Below are 19,603 nucleotides of genomic sequence, written 5' to 3'. Positions count from 1 at the left end.
CGGAAATAAAATTTTGACAAAATGTTCAATAAAAATACATTTTTTGAGAAAATTTTAAATAAAAAAATAAATTTTGACAAAATTGCTTTGTTTTGGCCAAATAGGCTTAGAATTACATGCTCTGAATGAATAAATAAAAAAAATAAAAATAAATTTTATAGAAAACAAAATTTTAACAAAAATTGTGACACATTTCTCTATTCAAATAAAATTTTGACAAAATTATCGATAGAAATAAAAGTTGGACAAAATATTCTATAGTAATAAAATGTTAACAAAATTTTCTACATAAATAAAATTTTGACAAAATTTTCTATAGAAATAAAATTTTGACAAAATTATCTATAGAAATAAAAATTTGAAAAAAATGTTCTATGGAAAAAAATGTTTCTATTGAAATAAAAACAAAATGTTGACAAATTTTTCCATAGAAAAGTGTTCTGTAGAAATAAAATTTTGATACAATTTTCTATGGAAATAAAATTTTGACAAAAGTTTCTATGGAAATAAAATTTTTTGTTTGGTAGTTTTTTGATAAAATTTACTCCCAATTTTGGTAGATTATTTCTAACGTGGCAACTGTGATGCTATTAGAAATGTGCCCTATCGGAGTTTTAGCTATAGGCATCATTGTAATTACTCGCCAGATGAGTTCTCAAGACTTCTGCGGCCGATTTTTTTTTCTGCTTTATTTGAAATTCGAATTATGATGTCAGTATCTGTTCTATAACTACCCCGGTCTATATCGGGCCATAAATTTATGTAGCCCCCATATAAACCAATCCCAGTATTTGACTACTTAAACTTCCTCGAGGAGCAAATTTCGGACAATACGGTTGAAATTTGATACATGATGTGAGTATATGAAGTCTAATATTTGTGTAAAAATTATTCCATATCGGTTCAAACCCTACACACAGAGAAGGAATATGATCACCTCAAACATGTTTCAAGAGCAAAATGTTATTTTTGTATGGTGACCATGTAACATGGTTGTCACTAAAATGTTATTTTCTCGTCAAATATAACCTGCTTGCCGAAAAAATAACATGGTTGCGAAAACTATGTTACATGGTCACCATCCAAAAATAACATTTTGCTCTTATAACATGTTTGAGGTGATCATATTCCTTCTCTGGGTGTACGGTAAATGGGTGTAAAGTGCTACTAATGGACCTACCAGAGGACTAGTGCCAGTGCTCCAGTTTGTGGCAATTTATAAATTTATATATAATATATTGATTTTTATATTCTTGCGGATCTAAATATTTTCTGAAATAAAATTATCATAATAATCTATTGGTTGATATAATCCAAAATTGTTTCCTTTCTTGTAGAGAGTTTGTCCCAGACATATTCATAAAAGACCTGTCTATGGGGTAATCCTACTAAGTTGTCCCAGGACGTGCCCTTTGGAATGAGACCAAGACGTGTGCATTTACGCCGTCAATGATAAATCTGTACTCAAAAAAAGTGAACTCTATATTTCACTAAAGCCAATTTGTCTTTACTATAGTTCATGGAATTATTATATATGGAGAAAATTTCCTTTACTCTATTAATTTTTTGCGTACGTTAATTAAATGAACTAAAAAATGGGGAAAAAAATTATACACAACTGAAGTAAAAAGTTTTACTAAATTCATATTTTTCATAAAATATTTCATTATTTCTTTAAATTTTTACATTTTACTATAAATGCGTCCAGCAAGAACTTTTTATATCATGGAATTTTGAACTCCGATTTTTTCTTTCAAACTACAAAATTTTCTTTAACAAGTGAAAAAAATTATTTATGTCTAATAAATGTTCTTGAATTTGTCAAAAAATATTTACTTACTTTTGTGATATCGGCGTGATGTCAGCGTTTGTAATACTGTTTAGTTAAAATTTTCTAAAAATATTAAAAATTTTCTAAAATTAACCGAAATTTTTCTTCCTGGTGGGTTCATTGTTTTTTCAGTGTATGTTAAAATTGCCGGTCCCGCCCGTACCGTTCGACTAGAAGGTCCTGGGAACTGAAATGGTTTATATAGGAATTTAATCAGTCTTGTTTATCTAACATGGACTCAATAAACAGTTTTTTGATACTTTGTTATCGGCAACTGTTACCACACACCAATTAAATCGAATGTCGGTGACAGTCGTTAGTGGACTTCGTACGTCATCCATAATTTGGGGTACATACGATTTGGCCGTATATTATTTTTTTATGACTTTTTAAATATCCGACTCCCATTCCTGTTTCGTTTCGAATAAAGTCATACTTTTTTTCATATCGCTACCAGCAGATAATTGTACGAATCCTATCATGGTAGTCCCAGTTTAAATTCCACATATTAAACAAGTATATACGGCCGTAAGTTCGGCCAGGCCGAATCTTATGTACCCTCCACCATGGATTGCGTAGGAACTTCTACTAAAGGCTGTCATCCACAATCGAATTACTTGGGTTGCGATAACACTTGCCGATGGCAAGGTATCGTAAAACTTTTTAACACTGTCTTCTAAATTGTAAGTTAGCCCATACGGGGTATATATTAAACAAAAAAAGGCCGATTAAATACGTATATAATATAGTTTGACAAAATTTTCTACAGAAATGAAAACTTGACAAAATTTTCTATAGAAATAAAATTTTGACAAAATTTTCTATAGAAATAAAAACTTGACAAAATTTTCTATAGAAATAAAATGTTGACAAAATTTTCTATGGAAGTAAAATGTTGACAAAATTTTGTATAGAAATAAAATGTTGACAAAATTTTCTACAGAAATAAATTTTTTACAAAATTTTCTATAAAAATAAAATTTTGACAAACATTTCTATAGAAATAGCCGTTTGACAAAACTTTCTATAGAAATGAAATTTTGACACAACTTTCTATAGTAATAAAATTTGACAAAATTTTCTTTGGAAATAAAGTTTTGGTAGATTATTTTTGGCGATATGGACCAATTTTTGTGTAATAAGTCATCGGCTATATATAACTAAAGACCGATATTGACCAATTTTTACATGGCTGTTAGAGGCCATATATTGACAAAATGTACCAAATTTCAACCGCATCGGATGACTTTTGCTATATATAATTATGGACCGATATGGACCAATTTTTGCATGGTTGTTGGATACCACATACTAACACCATGTACCAAATTTCAACTGGATCGGATGAATTTCGCTCCTCCAAGAGGCTCCTGAGGTCAAATCTGGGGATCGGTTTATATGGGAGCTATATATAATTATGAACCGATATGGACCAATTTTTGCATGGTTGTTAGAGACTATATATTAACACCACGTAATAAATTTCAATTGGATCGGATGAATTTTGCTCCTCCAAGAGGCTCCGGAGTTCAAATCTGGGGATCGGTTTATATGGGAGCTATATATAATTATGAACCGATATGGACCAATTTTTGCATGGTTGTTAGAGGCCGTATACTAACATCAGGTACCAAATTTCAACAGGATCGGATGAATTTTTCCCCTCCAAGAGGCTCCGGAGGTCAAATCTGGGGATCGGTTTATATGGGGGCTATATATAATTATGAACCGATATGGACCAATTTTTGCATGGTTGTTAGAGACCGTATACTAACATCAGGTACCACATTTCAACCGGATCGGATGAATTTTTCCCCTCCAAGAGGCTCCGGAGGTCAAATCTGGGGATCGGTTTATATGGGGGCTATATATAATTATGGACCGACATGGACCAATTTTTGCATGGGTGTTAGAGACCGTATAATAAGACCACGTACTAAATTTCAACCGGATCGGATGAATTTTGCTACTCCAAGAGGCTCCGGAGGTCAAATCTGGGGATCGGTTTATATGGGAGCTATATATAATTATGGACCGATATGGACCAATTTTTGCATGGTTGTTAGAGGCCGTATACTAACATCAGGTACCAAATTTCAACCGGATCGGATGAATTTTGCTGCTCCGGGAGGCTCCCCAAGCCAAATTTGGGGATCGGTTTATATGGGGGCTATACGTAAACGTGGTCCGATATGGCCGATTTTCAATACCATCCGACCTACAAGTTTGAAGTCGATAGCTTGTTTCGTTCGGAAGTTAGCGTGATTTCCACAGACGGACGGACAGACGGACAGACGGACGGACGGACGGACGGACATGATTAGATCGACTCAGAATTACACCACGACCCAGAATATATATACTTTATGGGGTCTTAGAGCAATATTTCGATGTGTTACAAACGGAATGACAAAGTTAATATACCCCCATCCTATGGTGGAGGGTATAAAAAAAGAATACAAACTTCAGTTTTAAATGAAATAAGGCAGTCCTGATTTGGAAGGGTCATACAATTTTCTAAAATTTTCTAAAGCCGAAATTATCCGTAGATTTTCACAACCATACAATAATATTATTCCTGAATTAAATATGTGAACATCTGCGACTTACGGCGTATTCTTATTTCAATTAAAATGCCATATTTAAAATAAAATATCTGAAAATCTGCTCTGGTATTTTGTTTCGCATTGTTTCTACTGTGTTCCTTGTAAGACTGTAGGTTAGAGCAAATGAATATTTTTGTTTATCACAAATGTGGCAACAGTCCATAGAAATGCATATAGAGCCCAATCGGTGGTCTCATTTATTTCAACAATGTGTGTTTAACTAAACAATTGAATATGTCAGTTTTTTTTTGGTTGAGTAAACACTTGAAATTGTATTGAATATCTTTGATGGCCAACTAAAATAGAGATATATGATATGTGTTTATATACCATTCTGACATACACCATGTGGTGATACATTTAGAGATAAGAAAAAAATGGGATGCATTTGAGTTTTAGTACAAATTTCTGGAGTCAGACTGTCTACGCGTGTTACAGCAACGTATTGAAGGTAATTCATATAAAGATCAATAAATTTGTAATCAATACAAATATAAACTGAACCACACCCATCGTATAACTTCAAAAGAGGGGTAAATTTCAGCTGATCTGGTTGAAATTTGACCCTCTATATAGCAAGCGTAGATTGGTTCATAATTAATTTTAGATTCATGTATATAAAACGATCAACAAAACAAGTATATACGGCCGTAAGTTCGGCCAGGTCGAAGCTTCTGTTACATACCCTCCACCATGGATTGCGTAGAAACTTCTACAAAAGACTGTCATCCACAATCGAATTACTTCGGTTGCGTTAACACTTGCCGATGGCAAGGTATCTTACAACTTCCTAACACCGTAATATATACCACATAGTCCATACGTGGTATATATTATACTAAACAAGTATATACGGCCGTAAGTTCGGCCAGGCCGAATCTTATGTACCCTCCACCATGGATTGCGTAGAAACTTCTACGAAAGACTGTCATCCACAATCCAATTACTTGCGTTGTGGTATCTTAAAACTTCTTAACATCGTTTTCTAAATTGTGAGTTAGTCCATACGTGGTATATATTAGACAAAAAAGTTATGTATGGTTAAGTCTACAAATAATTACGAATCGATATGGTCTTTTTGCACGGTACGTAGAGAGCCAGAATTGAAATATGGGCCAATTTTTGTGTGATTGGAAATCGATTTATCTGAGGGATATATATAACTATAGACCGATATGGACCTAGTTAGGCATGGTTGTAAACGACCATATACTAGCACAAATGTACCAAATTTCAACTCACTTGGATGAAATTTGCTCCTCCAAGAGACTCCAAAACCAAATCTCGGGATCGGCATATATGATTATGGACTGATATGGACCACTTTTGGCATGGTTGTTAAATATCATATACGATCACTACGTACCCAATTTCAAGCATATTGGATGAATTATGCTTCTCCAAAAGGCACAGGAGGTCAAATCTGGGTATCGGTTTATATGGGAGCTATATATAATTATGGGCTGATAGGAATCAATTCCTGCATGGTTGCTGGATACCATATACTAACATCACGTACCAGATTTCAACCGAATGGGAAGAATTTTGCTCTTCCAAGGGGTTCTGGAGATCAAATCTGGAGATCGGTTTATATGGGGCCAATATATAATTATGGACCGATTTCGACCAATTTTTGCATGGGAATTTGAGGCCATATATTAACACCAAGTACCAAATTTCAACTGAATCAGATGAATTTTGGCCTTCCAATAGGCTCCGGAGGTCAAATCTGGTGATCGGTTTATATGGGGGCTATATATAATTATGGACCGATGTGGACCAATTTTTGCATGGTTGTTAGAGACCATATACTAACACCATGTACCAAATTTCAGCCAGATCGGATGAAATTTGCTTCTCTTAGAGGCCTCGCAAGCCAAATCGGGGGATCGGTTTATATGAGGGCTATATATATTTATGGACCGATGTGGGCCAATTTTTGCATGGTTGTTAGAGACCATATACTAACACCATGTATCAAATTTCAGACGGATCGGATGATATTTGCTTCTCTTGGAGGCCTCGCAAGCCAAATCGGGGGATCGGTTTATAAAGGGGCTATATGTATTTATGGACCGATATGGACCAATTTTTGCATGGTTGTTAGGGACCATATACTAACACCATGTACAAATTTCAGCCGAATCGGATGAAATTTTCTTCTCTTAGAGGCTTCGCAAGCCAAATCGGGGGATCGGTTTATATGGGGGCTATATATAATTATAGACCGATGTGGACCAATTTTCGCATGGTTGTTAGAGACCATATACTAATACCATGTACCAAATTTCAGCCGGATCGGATGAAATTTGCTTCTCTTGGAGGCCTCGTAAGCCAAATTTGGGGGTCCCTTTATATGGTGGCTATACGTAAAAGTGAACCGATACGGCCCATTTGCAATACCATTCGACCTACTTCAAAGACAACTACTTGTGCCAAGTTTCAAGTCGATAGCTTGTTTCGTTCGTGATTTCAACAGACGGACGGACGGACGGATGGACATGCTCAGATCGACTTAGAATTTCACCACGACCCAGAATATATATACTTTATTGGGTCTTAGAGCAATATTTCGATGTGTTAAAAACGGAATGACAAAGTTAATATACCTTCCATCCTATGGTGGAGGGTATAAAAAGGCCGATTAAATACGTATATAATTAAGTTTAAAGTTTCTATAGAAATAAAACTTTAAAAAATAAAATTTTGACAAAATCTTCTATAGAATAAAATTTTGACAAAATTTTCTATAGAAATAAAATTTTGACAAAATTTTCTGTAGAAATAAAATTTTGACAAAATTTTCTATAGAAATAAAATTTTGACAAAATTTTCTATAGAAATAAAATTTTGACAAAATTTTCTATAGAAATAAAATTTTGACAAAATTTTCTATAGAAATAAAATTTTGACAAAATTTTCTATAGAAATGAAATTCTGAAAAAATTTTCTGTAGAAATAAAATTTTGACAAAATTTTCTATAGAAATAAAATTTTTCTATAGAAATAACATTTTGACAATGTTTTCTATAAAAATAAAATTTTTGTAGATTATTTTTGGCTCGAACCATGATTATGAACCGATATAGACCAATTTTTGTGTGGTTGGGGATCGGCTATATATAACTATACACCGATATGGACCAATTATCGCATGGTTATAAGCGGCCTTATTATAACACCACGTTGCAAATTTCAAACGGATCGGATGAATTTTGGTCCTCCAAGAGGCTCCGGAGATCAAATCTGGGAAACGGTTTATATGGGGGCTATATATAATTATGGACCGATATGGACCAATTCTTGCGTGTTTGTTAGAGACCACATTCTGACACCATGTTCCAACTTTCAACCGGATCGGATGATCGGAGGTCAAATCTGGGGATCAGCTTATATGGGTGCTATATATAATTATGGACCGATATGGACCACTTTTGGCATGGTTGTTAGAGACAATATACTAACACCACGTACCAAATTTCAATCGCATCGGATGACTTTTGCTCTTTGAAGAGGCTCCGGAGGTCAAATCTGGTGATCGGTTTATATGGGGGCTATATATAATTATGGACCGATGTGGACCAATTTTTGCATGGTCATTAGAGACCATATATTAACCCCATGTACCAAATTTCAGCCGGATCGGATGAAATTTGCTTCTCTTAGAGGCTCCGCAAGCCAAATCGGGGGATATGGACCACTTTTGGCATGGTTGTTAGAAACAATATACTAACATCACGTACCAAATTTCAATCGGATCGGATGACTTTTGCTCTTTTAAGAGGCTCCGGAGGTCAAATCTGGGGATCGGCTTATATGGGGGCTATATATAATTATGGACTGATATGGACCACTTTTGGCATGGTTGTTAGAGACCATATACTAACACCATGTACCAAATTTCAGACGGATCGGATGATATTTGCTTCTCTTGGAGGCCTCGCAAGCCAAATCGGGGGATCGGTTTATATGGGGGCTATAGATAATTATGGACCGATATGGACCAATTTTGCATGGTTGTTAGAGACCATATACTAACACCATGTACCAAATTACAGCCGAATCGGATGAAATTTGCTTCTCTTAGAGCAATCGCAAACCAAATTTGGGGGTCCGTTTATATGGGTGCTATACGTAAAAGTGGACCGATATGGCCCATTTGCAATACCATCCGACCTTCATCAATAACAACTACTTGTGCCAAGTTTCAAGTCGATAGCTTGTTTCGTTCGGAAGTTAGCGTGATTTCAACAGACGGACGGACGGACGGACATGCTCAGATCGACTCAGAATTTCACCACGACCCAGAATATATATACTTTATGGGGTCTTAGAGCAATATATCGATGTGTTACAAACGGAATGACAAAGTTAATATACCCCCATCCTATGGTGGAGGGTATAAAAATGGGATGCTTTTGAGTTTTAGTTACAGCAACGTATTGAAGTTAATTTATGTAAAGAGCCATAAAATTGTAATCAATACAAATATTAACCGAACCAACCCCATCATATAGCTTCAAAAGAGGGATAAATTTCAGCAGATCCGGTTGAAATTTAACCCTCTATATAGCAAGCGAAGATTGGTTCATATCGGTTCATAATTAATTATAGACTCATCTATATAAAACGATCAACAAAAAAAGGAGCTTTTCTAGGAATTTATTCAAACTTTTTTCTTTAACATAAATTTCATTTAAACTCACATGCAATTTAGAAAACAATTTTATGGGGTATTGACATACCTTTCCATCGGCGAATTTTACAGCAACCCAGTAATTCGATTTTGCATGACAGTCTTTAGTACAACTTTGTACACAAACCATGGTACAGGATGGTCTTAAATTTTCTTTGACTATCCATAGCAATAGACTCTTCAATTTTTCCTTAGGTATATGACCTCCATGGCAAGTCATAGCCAATGTTTCCATTGACGTAATAAATATTTAAAATCAATAAACTTTTAAAAGAACACCTGCAGAAAAAGAAACAACCAAAAAGGAAGTGACCAAAAAGAACTTCCTGTGGGAATATAACTCTTTTTTATGTTCTTTTCGAAACAGCTTATCACAAGTGGAAAATCTTATCAGAAAACTATATTGAATATTACATTACCTGCCATAATAAACCTATTAATTAAATGGATCACCATTGAAAGCGGTTACAATAAAGACTAACAGACAGACACAGAGACAGGTATCCCATTATATAATTTTCTTAATGTATTCATATCAAAAACAAAAAAATCCACTCCACCATTAATATCCCTGTTATTGTGCCAGTCTTATTCTGCCATCTTTCATCGGTGGAAATAAAAGGTGTGCACAATGGGCTAAGAGGTTGGAAGGTTTTAATAACCAAATTAAGATTTTTTTAATATGCGATCAACGCAATGCATATTAATTACATTACAAAGTGCAACCGCTGCTTCTTTTTTTTGTATGTCTACCCCCAAGCCCATTTATTCTCATCAATGAAGCAACGAATGGTCATGACTGTAGGCATTCAAGACTTGGTCGCATATATCTTTATGCCCATGAACGTACGTGCTGGTCATTTAAGAACAATGTATGCATTTTCTTTTTAATTCCCATTCTCATATATGTATGGTGTATGACGTCTTCCTTAAACTGCTCATCATGGAAATGGAAAAAATAATGCAGTCATCTTAAACAAATGCAATGAGTAAAAGATCCAAGGGAAATGAGAGACAACCTTCATTATTACACTTCATTTCCGTTGTCATTAGCAAGTGGAAATATTTTCATATTTTTTGCTTGCAATTTATTTATTTATTATTATTATTTTTTTTCAAGAAAGTGAAATCAACTTCAGAAAAAATACTAAAAACTTGGATCCAAAGATTTTTACCTTCCCTTAAGGATTTTTGTATTGATTCCGAGCCAAATATGCAGCTTCTTTAGAAAATTTGCTTACTTCAAACACCTGCGACTTTAACAGAGGGACGAAAATGTCCAAAATTTGCGTCTTAAATTTAATGAAAAAAATTTGAAGCAGACTATAAAATGTCATTATTGTAAAAAAATTGTCCTTAACATTGCATAAATTTCGAGTCCTAAAATTTTGGTGTTGCATAATCTTTCATATTAGGTCAATAATTTTTTTTAGTACTTGGACCATAGTTTTTTTTACAATTTTCGGTTTTTCAAAAAAACAATTTTGAAATAGATAACGAAAATATCACCAACATTTTTTTAACTAAATTGTTAATTGAAAAATTCAATCAATAAAATTAAACGATTAAATTAATTTTAATTTATTAAATAATCCCAGTTAAACGAGATCACCCAGACTCGCAGCAGTACATAATTGCTATAATTTCTAAACCGCTCGTCAGACAGCTCACACTCCAAAAAAAGTACTTGGATCCAAAGATTTTGACCTTCCTTTAAGGATTTTGGTATTGATTACGAGCCAAAGATGCTGCGTCTTTAAAATAAAGAAAATTTTTAGCGACCTATCTGCCTTTACCATTGAAATTAAAATTAAGATACAGATGTCATTTATCATTCTCTTTTCGCGGTTTATTGATAAAGGTATTCATGTACAAGCAAATGCCAGTTTAAAAATGCCAAAGTAAAAAATGTTTTCTTAATTCAAAAAAAAAAAAAAAAACTTTAAACCAAAGATGCTAAGTCCTCAAAATAAGTCTTAGCCTATATTTGAAGCGTGTTTATCTTAAATCTAGAGTTTCAATATTTCAATTAATTTAAGGACAATTTCTTTAAATCAGAAATGTGTTTCTTTACTTTAAGGAAAATAAGTTCAAAGATATGCTACTTTAACGGAGGGACGCAAATTTACAAAATTTGTGTCCTAAATTTCATGAAAAAAAAATTTTTTTGAAGCAAAGATTATAAATTTTATTTTAATTAAAAAATTCATTATTTTAAAGAAATTTGTCCTTAATATTTTGCATTCTAAAATTTTCGTTGCGTAATCTTTAATATCACGTAAATATTTTTTTCAGTGCACACATTTATTCCAGCGAAACACAGTACAGTGTTTCGCTCTATTGCACTTATATTTTTTCGAAATCCAAGCCGCAATGATGTTGTTTTGATAGATTTGCAAAATATTCCTCTCCAACTGAGAGATATTTTACAGATGTTCTAAGAAATATAATTTCGACAAAATTAACTATAGGAAAACATTTTGATAAAATGTTCTAAAGAAAATTTTGGCAAACTCGGCTATAGAAATAACATTTTGACAAAACTTTTTATAGAAATAAAATGTTGACAAAGTTTTCTATAGAAATAAAATTTTGACAAAAATTTCTATAGAAATAAAATTTTGACAAAATTTTCTACAGAAATAAAATTTTGACAAACTTTTCTATAGAAATAAAATTTTGACAAAATTTTCTATAGAAATAAAATTTTGACAAAATTTTCTATAGAAATAAAATTTTGATAAAATTTCCTATAGAAATAAAATTTTGATAAAATTTCCTATAGATATAAAATTTTGACAAACGTTTCTATAGAAATAAAATTTTGACAAAATTTTCTACAGAAATAAAATTTTGACAAACTTTTCTATAGAAATAAAATTTTGACAAAATTTTCTATAGAAATAAAATTTTGACAAAATTAACTATAGAAATAAAATTTTGATAAAATTTCCTATAGAAATAAAATTTTGACAAACGTCTCTATAGAAATAAAATTTTGACAAAATTTTCTATAGAAACAAAATTTTGACAATTTCTATAGAAATAAAATTTTGACAAAATTTTCTATAAAAATTAAATTTTGACAAAACTTTCTATAGATATAAAATTTGGCAAATTTTTCTATAGCTATAAAATTTTGATAAAAATAAAATGTTGACAAATTTTCTATAAAAAATGTTGACAAACTTTGACAAAATTTTTACAAAATTTTCTATAGAAATAAAATTTTGACAAAATTTTCAACAGAAATAAAATTTGGACAAACGTTTCTATAGAAATAAAATTTTGAGAAAATTCTCTATTGAAATAACATTTTGACAAAATTTTCTATAGAAACAAAATTTTCTATAAAAATTAAATTTTGACAAAATTTTCTATAGATATAAAGTTTTGACAAATTTTTCTATAGCAATAACATTTTGATAAAAATAAAATGTTGACAAAATTTTCTATAAAAAAATGTTGACAAACTTTGACAAAATTGTGACGAAATTTTCTATGGAAATAAAATTTTGACAAAACTTTCAATAGAAATAAAATTTTTAAGAAATCTTCTATAGAAATAAAACCTTGACACAGTTTTCTATAGAAATAAAATTTTGACATAATTTTCTATAAAATTAAATTTTGTCTCTAGAAATAAAATTTTGACAAATTTTTCAATGGTAATAAAATTTTGACAAAATTTTCTACAGAAATAAAATTTTGAAAAATTTTCATAGAAATAAATTTTAGACAAAATTTTCTATAGAAATAAAATTTAGACAAACGTTTCTATAGAAATAAAATTTTGGCAACATTTTCTATAAAAATTAAATTTTGAAAAATTTTTCTATAGATATAAAATTGGGACAAATTTTTCTATAGCTATAAACTTTTGATAAAAATGTCTATAGAAATAAAACTTTGACAAAAATTTCAATAGAAATAAAATGTTGACACAATTGTCTATAGAATTAAAATTTTCACAAAATTTTCTATAAAAATTAAATTTTGACAAAGTGTTCTATAGAAATAAAATTTAGAAAATTTTTCTATAGCAATAAAATTTTGACAAAAATAAAGTGTTGACAAACTTTTCTATAAAAAAATGTTGACAAACCTTGACAAAACTTTCTATAGAAATAAAATTTTAACAAAATTTTCTATAGAAATAAAGGTTTGACAAAATTTTCTATAGAAATAAAATGTTGACAAAATTTTCTATAAAAATAAAATTTTGACAAAATTTTCTATAGAAATAAAATTTTGAAAAATTTTTCTATACAAAAAAATGTTGATAAAAATAAAATGTCAAAATTTTATAAAAAAAATGTTGACACACTTTGACAAAAATTGTGACAAAATTTTCTATAGAAATAAAATTTTGACCAAATTTTCAAATGGAAATAAAATTTTGACAAACGTTTCTATAGAAATAAAATTTTGAGAAAATTTTCTATTGAAGTAACATTTTGACAAAATTTTTTATAAAAATTAAATTTTAACAAAATTTTCTGTAAAAATTAAATTTTTACAAAATTTTCTATAGAAATAAAATTTTGAAAATTTTTTCTATAGCAATAAAATTTTGATAAACATTTTCCATAGAAATAAAATGTTGTTAAAAAATTCAATAGAAATCAAAATTTTGACTAAAAAATAGAAATAAAATGTTGACATATTTTTCTTTAGCACTAAATATAGAAATAAAATTTTGACAAAATTTGCTATAGGTATACAATTTTAACAAAATTTTCTATAGAAATAAAATTTTGTCTCTGGAAATAAAATTTGACAAAATTTTCAATGGAAATAAAATTTTGACAAACGTTTCTAAAGAAATAAAATTTTGAGAAAATTTTCTATTGAAATAACTTTTTGACAAAATTTTCTATAGAAATAAAATTTTGACAAAATTTTCTATAAAAATTAAATTTTGACAAAATTTTCTATAGATATAAAATTTTGACAAATTTTTCTATAGCAATAAAATATTGATAAAAATGTCTATAGAAATAAAATTTTGACAAATATTTCAATAGAAATAAAATGTTGACAAAATTGTCTATAGAAATAAAATTTTGACAAAATTTTCAATAGAAATAAAATTTTGACAAACGTTTCTAAAGAAATAAAATTTTGAGAAAATTTTCTATTGAAGTAACATTTTGACAAAATTTTCTATAAAAATTAAATTTTAACAAAATTTTCTATAGAAATAAAATTTTGAAAATTTTTTCTATAGCAATAAAATTTTGATAAACATTTTCCACAGAAATAAAATTTTGTTAAAATTTTCAATAGAAATCAAAATTTTGACTAAAAAATACAAATAAAATATTGACATATTTTTCTTTAGCACTAAAATTTTGATAAAAATGACTATAGAAATAAAATTTTGACAAAATTTGCTATAGGAATAAAATTTTGACAAAATTTTCTATAGAAATAAAATTTTGTCTCTGGAAATAAAATTTTGACAAAATTTTCAATGAAAATAAAATTTTGACAAACGTTTCTAGAGAAATAAAATCTTGACAAAATTTTTTATAAAAATTAAATTTTGACAAAATTTTCTATAGAAATAAAATTTTGACAAAATTTTCTATAAAAATTAAATTTTGACAAAATTTTCTATAGATACAAAATTTTGACAAATTTTTCTATAGCAATAAAATATTGATAAAAATGTCTATAGAAATAAAATTTTGACAAATATTTCAATAGAAATAAAATGTTGACAAAATTGTCTATAGAAATAAAATTTTGACCCAATTTTCTACAGAAATAAAATTTTGACAACATTTTCTACAGAAATAAAATTTTGACAAAATTTTCTATAAAAATTAAATTTTGACAAAATTTTCTATAGAAATAAAATGTTGACAAAATTTTCTATAAAAATTAAATTTTAACAAAATTTTCTATAAAAATTAAATTTTAACAAAATTTTCTATATAAATAAAATTTTGAAACATTTTTCTATTGCAGTAAAATTTTTATAAAAATTTTCTACAGAAATAAAATTTTGTTAAAACTTTCAATAGAAATCCAAATTTTGACTAAATTTTCTATAGAAATAAAATTTTGACAAATTTTTCTTTAACACTAAAATTTTGATAAAAATGTCTATAGAAATAAAACCTTGACAAAATTTTCTATAGGAATAAAATTTTGACAAAATTTGCTATAGAAATAACATTTTGACAAAATTTTCTATAGAAATAAAATTTTGTCCCTAGAAATAAAATTTGGCAAATTTTTCAATAGTAATAAAATTTTGACAAAATTTTCTACAGAAATAAAATTTTGACAAAATTTTCTATAGAAATAAAATTTTGACAAAATTTTCTATAGAAATAAAATTTTTACAGAATTTTCTATTGAAATACATTTTTGACAAAATTTTCTATAGAAATAAAATGTTGATAAATTATTCTAGAGAAATAAAATTTCTTTGTCGTTTTATATATGGAGGGGTCTATAAATAATTATCAAATCAATTTGCGTGTTATAATTAGAGTGTTAAATTTCAACTGGATCGGATAAAATGTACGACTCCAAAAAGCCTTGGAGGTATAATGTGGGGATCGGTTCATTTGGAGGCTACATATAATTATAGACCGACATGGATTTTCGCATGGTAATTAAAGAGCCAAATTTCAACCGAATCAAATTAAATTTGTTCCTTTATGCGACTTTCGAAGTTAAGTCTGTTGGTGAGGGGTCTATATGGGAGCTATTATCAATCGGTATTGATAAAATTTCTGCACGTTGTTAGGGGGCCTATACTAACAGTATATACCAACTTTAAACTGGATTTTATTTTCCCTTCCAAGCAGCACCGCAAGGCAAACTTTGGTCTGCTTGAAAATGTAATCAATTTCGCCAATTTTCCAATACAAATGTAATATATTCAATACCCTATTAATATCCAACTAAATAATTTAAATTCTTTATAATATATGGATATCTTTTTCAAAGTATCACCATTCCAAAAAAATTAAAACGAAACACCTTGTCATCTACCATTTGTGAACGTGCAAAACAATTGTCATGAAAATTCTTCACATAGCACCAACCAAAAATAAATATCCAATTGAAAGGCAACTTGTCTTATGACGCCCCCATTTATTCGTTTCCTTTTTTGTTTCTCTTCCGCAGGTCTTCGTGCATGCTAAAGTCTTTTTCAGCATTGGAGGACGCCAGTACATTGGTGAACCTGTACAATTTTCGTACATGCCCGATGTTGTATTGGATCACGCTCGAGACGTGACAATCAAATTACATCATCGTTTGGGCAAATATCTGCAATTGCATTTGTATTTTGCAGCACGTTGGCTGATGCTAAGTGAGATAACATTCATATCAGGTAAGTTACACTTTATATTCTTTGATCCAAAGGGGGACATATCAGTTTTGTACACAGAAGGAAATATTACAACACAAGTAAATACGGCCGAAAATTCGACCAGACCAAATTTTATGTACCCTCCACCAGGGCTGTGGAGTCGAGTCAATTTTGCTCGACTCCGGCTCCGACTCCGACTCCAGCATTTCTTATTAGCCTCGACTCCGACTCCGACTCCGGAGTCGACTCCAGGTGGTGTACCTAAATCTCATTTTAACAGTATTCCAATTGTAATTTTAAGGTGTAGTGTTCCAAAAATAAACCGATATAAGTATTCTATTTTGCCTTATGTGTTTACATGTCCAAAAGAATTCTAATTTTAAATTTTGATACGACTCGACGACACACCTCTGCATTTTAGGGATGTAAAGAACTCTACATTTTAATTTCAGGCCAATAACGACACAAAACTATATAGAGACCACATCAAAGTATGGGTATAACAACAATCTCCAGAATATATATTTATAAAACCATAAAATTTGAAAAAATAATTAGGCTTCCAGAAGTTTAAGAAGTAAAATCTTGGTATCGGTCTATATACGCATTTTATAAAAAATAAATCACGTTGGCAGAGGTTTAATTTAAAATTACAGCTTCCAAGGACATCGGGTGTATAAGGAGATTTCTCAAGTAATTATGTAGGGCTATCTCAAAATCTGGGAAATTTCCGCATTTATTTATGGATCTCAAATAACTCTAAATTCGAAATTTCTGACAAATCTTATGAAATTTTAGACTGGGAAAAATTTCTTAAAACAAATCGGAAGTTGGGTTTACATATAGGTGCTATATCACAAAATTTTCCAGTATGACCCATCTTCGAACTCGACACGCTTGCCAAAAATTCAGAACTTTAGGTTCTACTGCTATATTGCCTTAAAATTGTACCTTTATCAAGAGTATATACAGGGTCAAAAATCTATATTTTAAAGGGTGATACGGTCAAAATTTGGTCAATATAAACTTGACGTATTTCTGTCAATTTTGCATTTAAAAAACCTGAACACCCCTCATTTTGAAGGTGTGTTTGTGTAGAATGTTGCTCCTATTTTGATTTTGCAATTCACACTTCAGTTGTCAAAATGCCGTCCATGCAAGAAGATCAGCGTATCAAAATTTTGCTCGCGCATTGCCAAAATCCAAGCTACTCGCACGCAAAGCTGGCAAAATCGCTAAAAGTTGCCAAATCAACCGTTACAAATGTAATTAAAGTGCTTGGGGAACGTTTGTCGACAGCCAGGAAGTCTGGATCGGGGGGAAATCGAAAACCGGAATCCGCTGAGACGACAATGAGAGTTGCCGGTAGTTTCAAGCGAAACCCTAACTTCTCTCTCCGAGATGCCGCAAATAAGCTGGGTGTATCGTCTACAACCGTGCGTCGAGCCAAAAAACGAGCCGGACTATCGACTTACAAGAAGGTAGTGACTCCAAATCGCGATGATAAACAAAATACGACGGCCAAAGCGCGATCCCGGAGGCTGTACACGACGATGCTGACGAAGTTTGACTGCGTGGTAATGGACGACAAGCAGCTTCCGGGACAGGAGTTTTATACGGCAAAAGGAAGGGGAAAGGTAGCAGATATTTTCAAGCACATAAAACTGTCAAAGTTCGCAAAGAAATATCTGGTTTGGCAAGCCATCTGTACCTGTGGCTTGAAAAGCAGCATTTTCATAGCTTCCGGGACTGCCAACCAAGAAATTTACATGAAAGAGAGTTTGAATAAACGTCTGCTGCCTTTCCTGAAGAAACACGGTTGTTCCGTACTGTTTTGGCCGGATTTTGCATCTTGCCATTACGGTAAAAAGGCCATGGAGTGGTACGCCGCCAACAACGTGCAGGTGGTTCCCAAGGACAAGAACCCTCCCAACACGCCAGAGCTCCACCCAATTGAGAAATACTATTGGCTATTGTCAAGCGGAACCTAAAGAAGACCAAAAAACTGCTAAGGACGAGCAGCAGTTCAAGGCAATCTGGCTTTCTGCGGCGAAGAAGGTGGACAAGGTGGATGTACAAAATCTGATGGCAGGTGTCAAGCGTGAGGCCCGGCAATTCGGATTTGGAAAAGTGAAAGCCTAACTGAATATTTTTCCTGAATTTTATACTAATTGAACTTGAAAAAGAAATTTAATTTGATTTTTTAAATAAACGATTTCACCGATTTACACGCGTTTTCTCTTGACCAAATTTTGACCGTATCACCCTTTAATATGTTAAAAATGGACAATACAATTGATCAATTAAGCCCATATTCTAGTAAAACCTACTTTTTATATCACCGTGAAATTTCACCTATATAAATACATTTTGAATGACCTGAAATCCAGTACTTAGTTTTTCGTTGTTCGATTAAAAAATTTTTTGTCGAAATATTTCTTTAGCTACAAAAGTATGAAGTGTTTTTCAAATTTTGTTTCGCCGGAGTCGAGCAAAATTTCTACGACTCCGGCTCCGACTCCGACTCCAGCAAAATTTTCAGACTCCGACTCCAAGACTCCGACTCCGGCTCCGACTCCACAGCCCTGCCCTCCACCAAATATTATATATCGAGGTGACTCAGTTTTAGCATGGTAATTACACGGCCAAATTTCAACCGGTTTAGATTCAATTTGATCTTCCAAGAGGCTCCTGAGGTCAATCCGGGGGTTCGGTTTATATGGGAGGCTATTACGGTTGCCACTAGAGCCAAAAATAATCTACCAAAATTGGAGCAAATTTTACCAAAAAACTACCAAACAAAAAAATCTTATTTTGTCAAAATATTATTTCTATAAAAATGTTGTCTAAATCTTATCCTTTTAGAAATATTTTTCAACATTTTATTTTTATAGGAAATTTTGTCAAAATTTTATTTCTATAGAAAATTTTGTAAAAATTTTTGTTACACAACATTTTGAAAATATGTTATAGAAAATATTTCAAAATAAGATATTTATTTTTATAGAAGATTTTGTAAAAATTTTATTTCTATAGAAAATTTTGTTACAATTGTATCTCAATAAGAAATTTTGTAATTATTTTATTTGATTTTAATAAAAAAAAATTTAGAATTGTATTTCTACAGAAAATGT

General features: G+C 30.8%; 1 protein-coding gene across 1 annotated transcript in view; it reads left to right on the top strand.

Moving 5' to 3' along the window:
• The window catches only part of Ddr (discoidin domain-containing receptor 2), an 817,465-nt gene that overhangs the window by 236,707 nt on the left and 561,155 nt on the right, over positions 1-19,603 (top strand). The window contains 1 exon segment of the mRNA XM_075294255.1: positions 16,283-16,490. Coding sequence (XP_075150370.1) covers positions 16,283-16,490 — 208 coding nt within the window.

The sequence above is a fragment of the Haematobia irritans genome, chromosome 2 (genome assembly GCF_050003625.1).
Source record: "Haematobia irritans isolate KBUSLIRL chromosome 2, ASM5000362v1, whole genome shotgun sequence".
In the NCBI taxonomy this organism is placed as follows: Eukaryota; Metazoa; Arthropoda; class Insecta; order Diptera; family Muscidae; genus Haematobia; species Haematobia irritans.
Note: the sequence above shows the minus strand (reverse complement) of the source record. Positions and strands in the feature narration are given on the sequence as shown.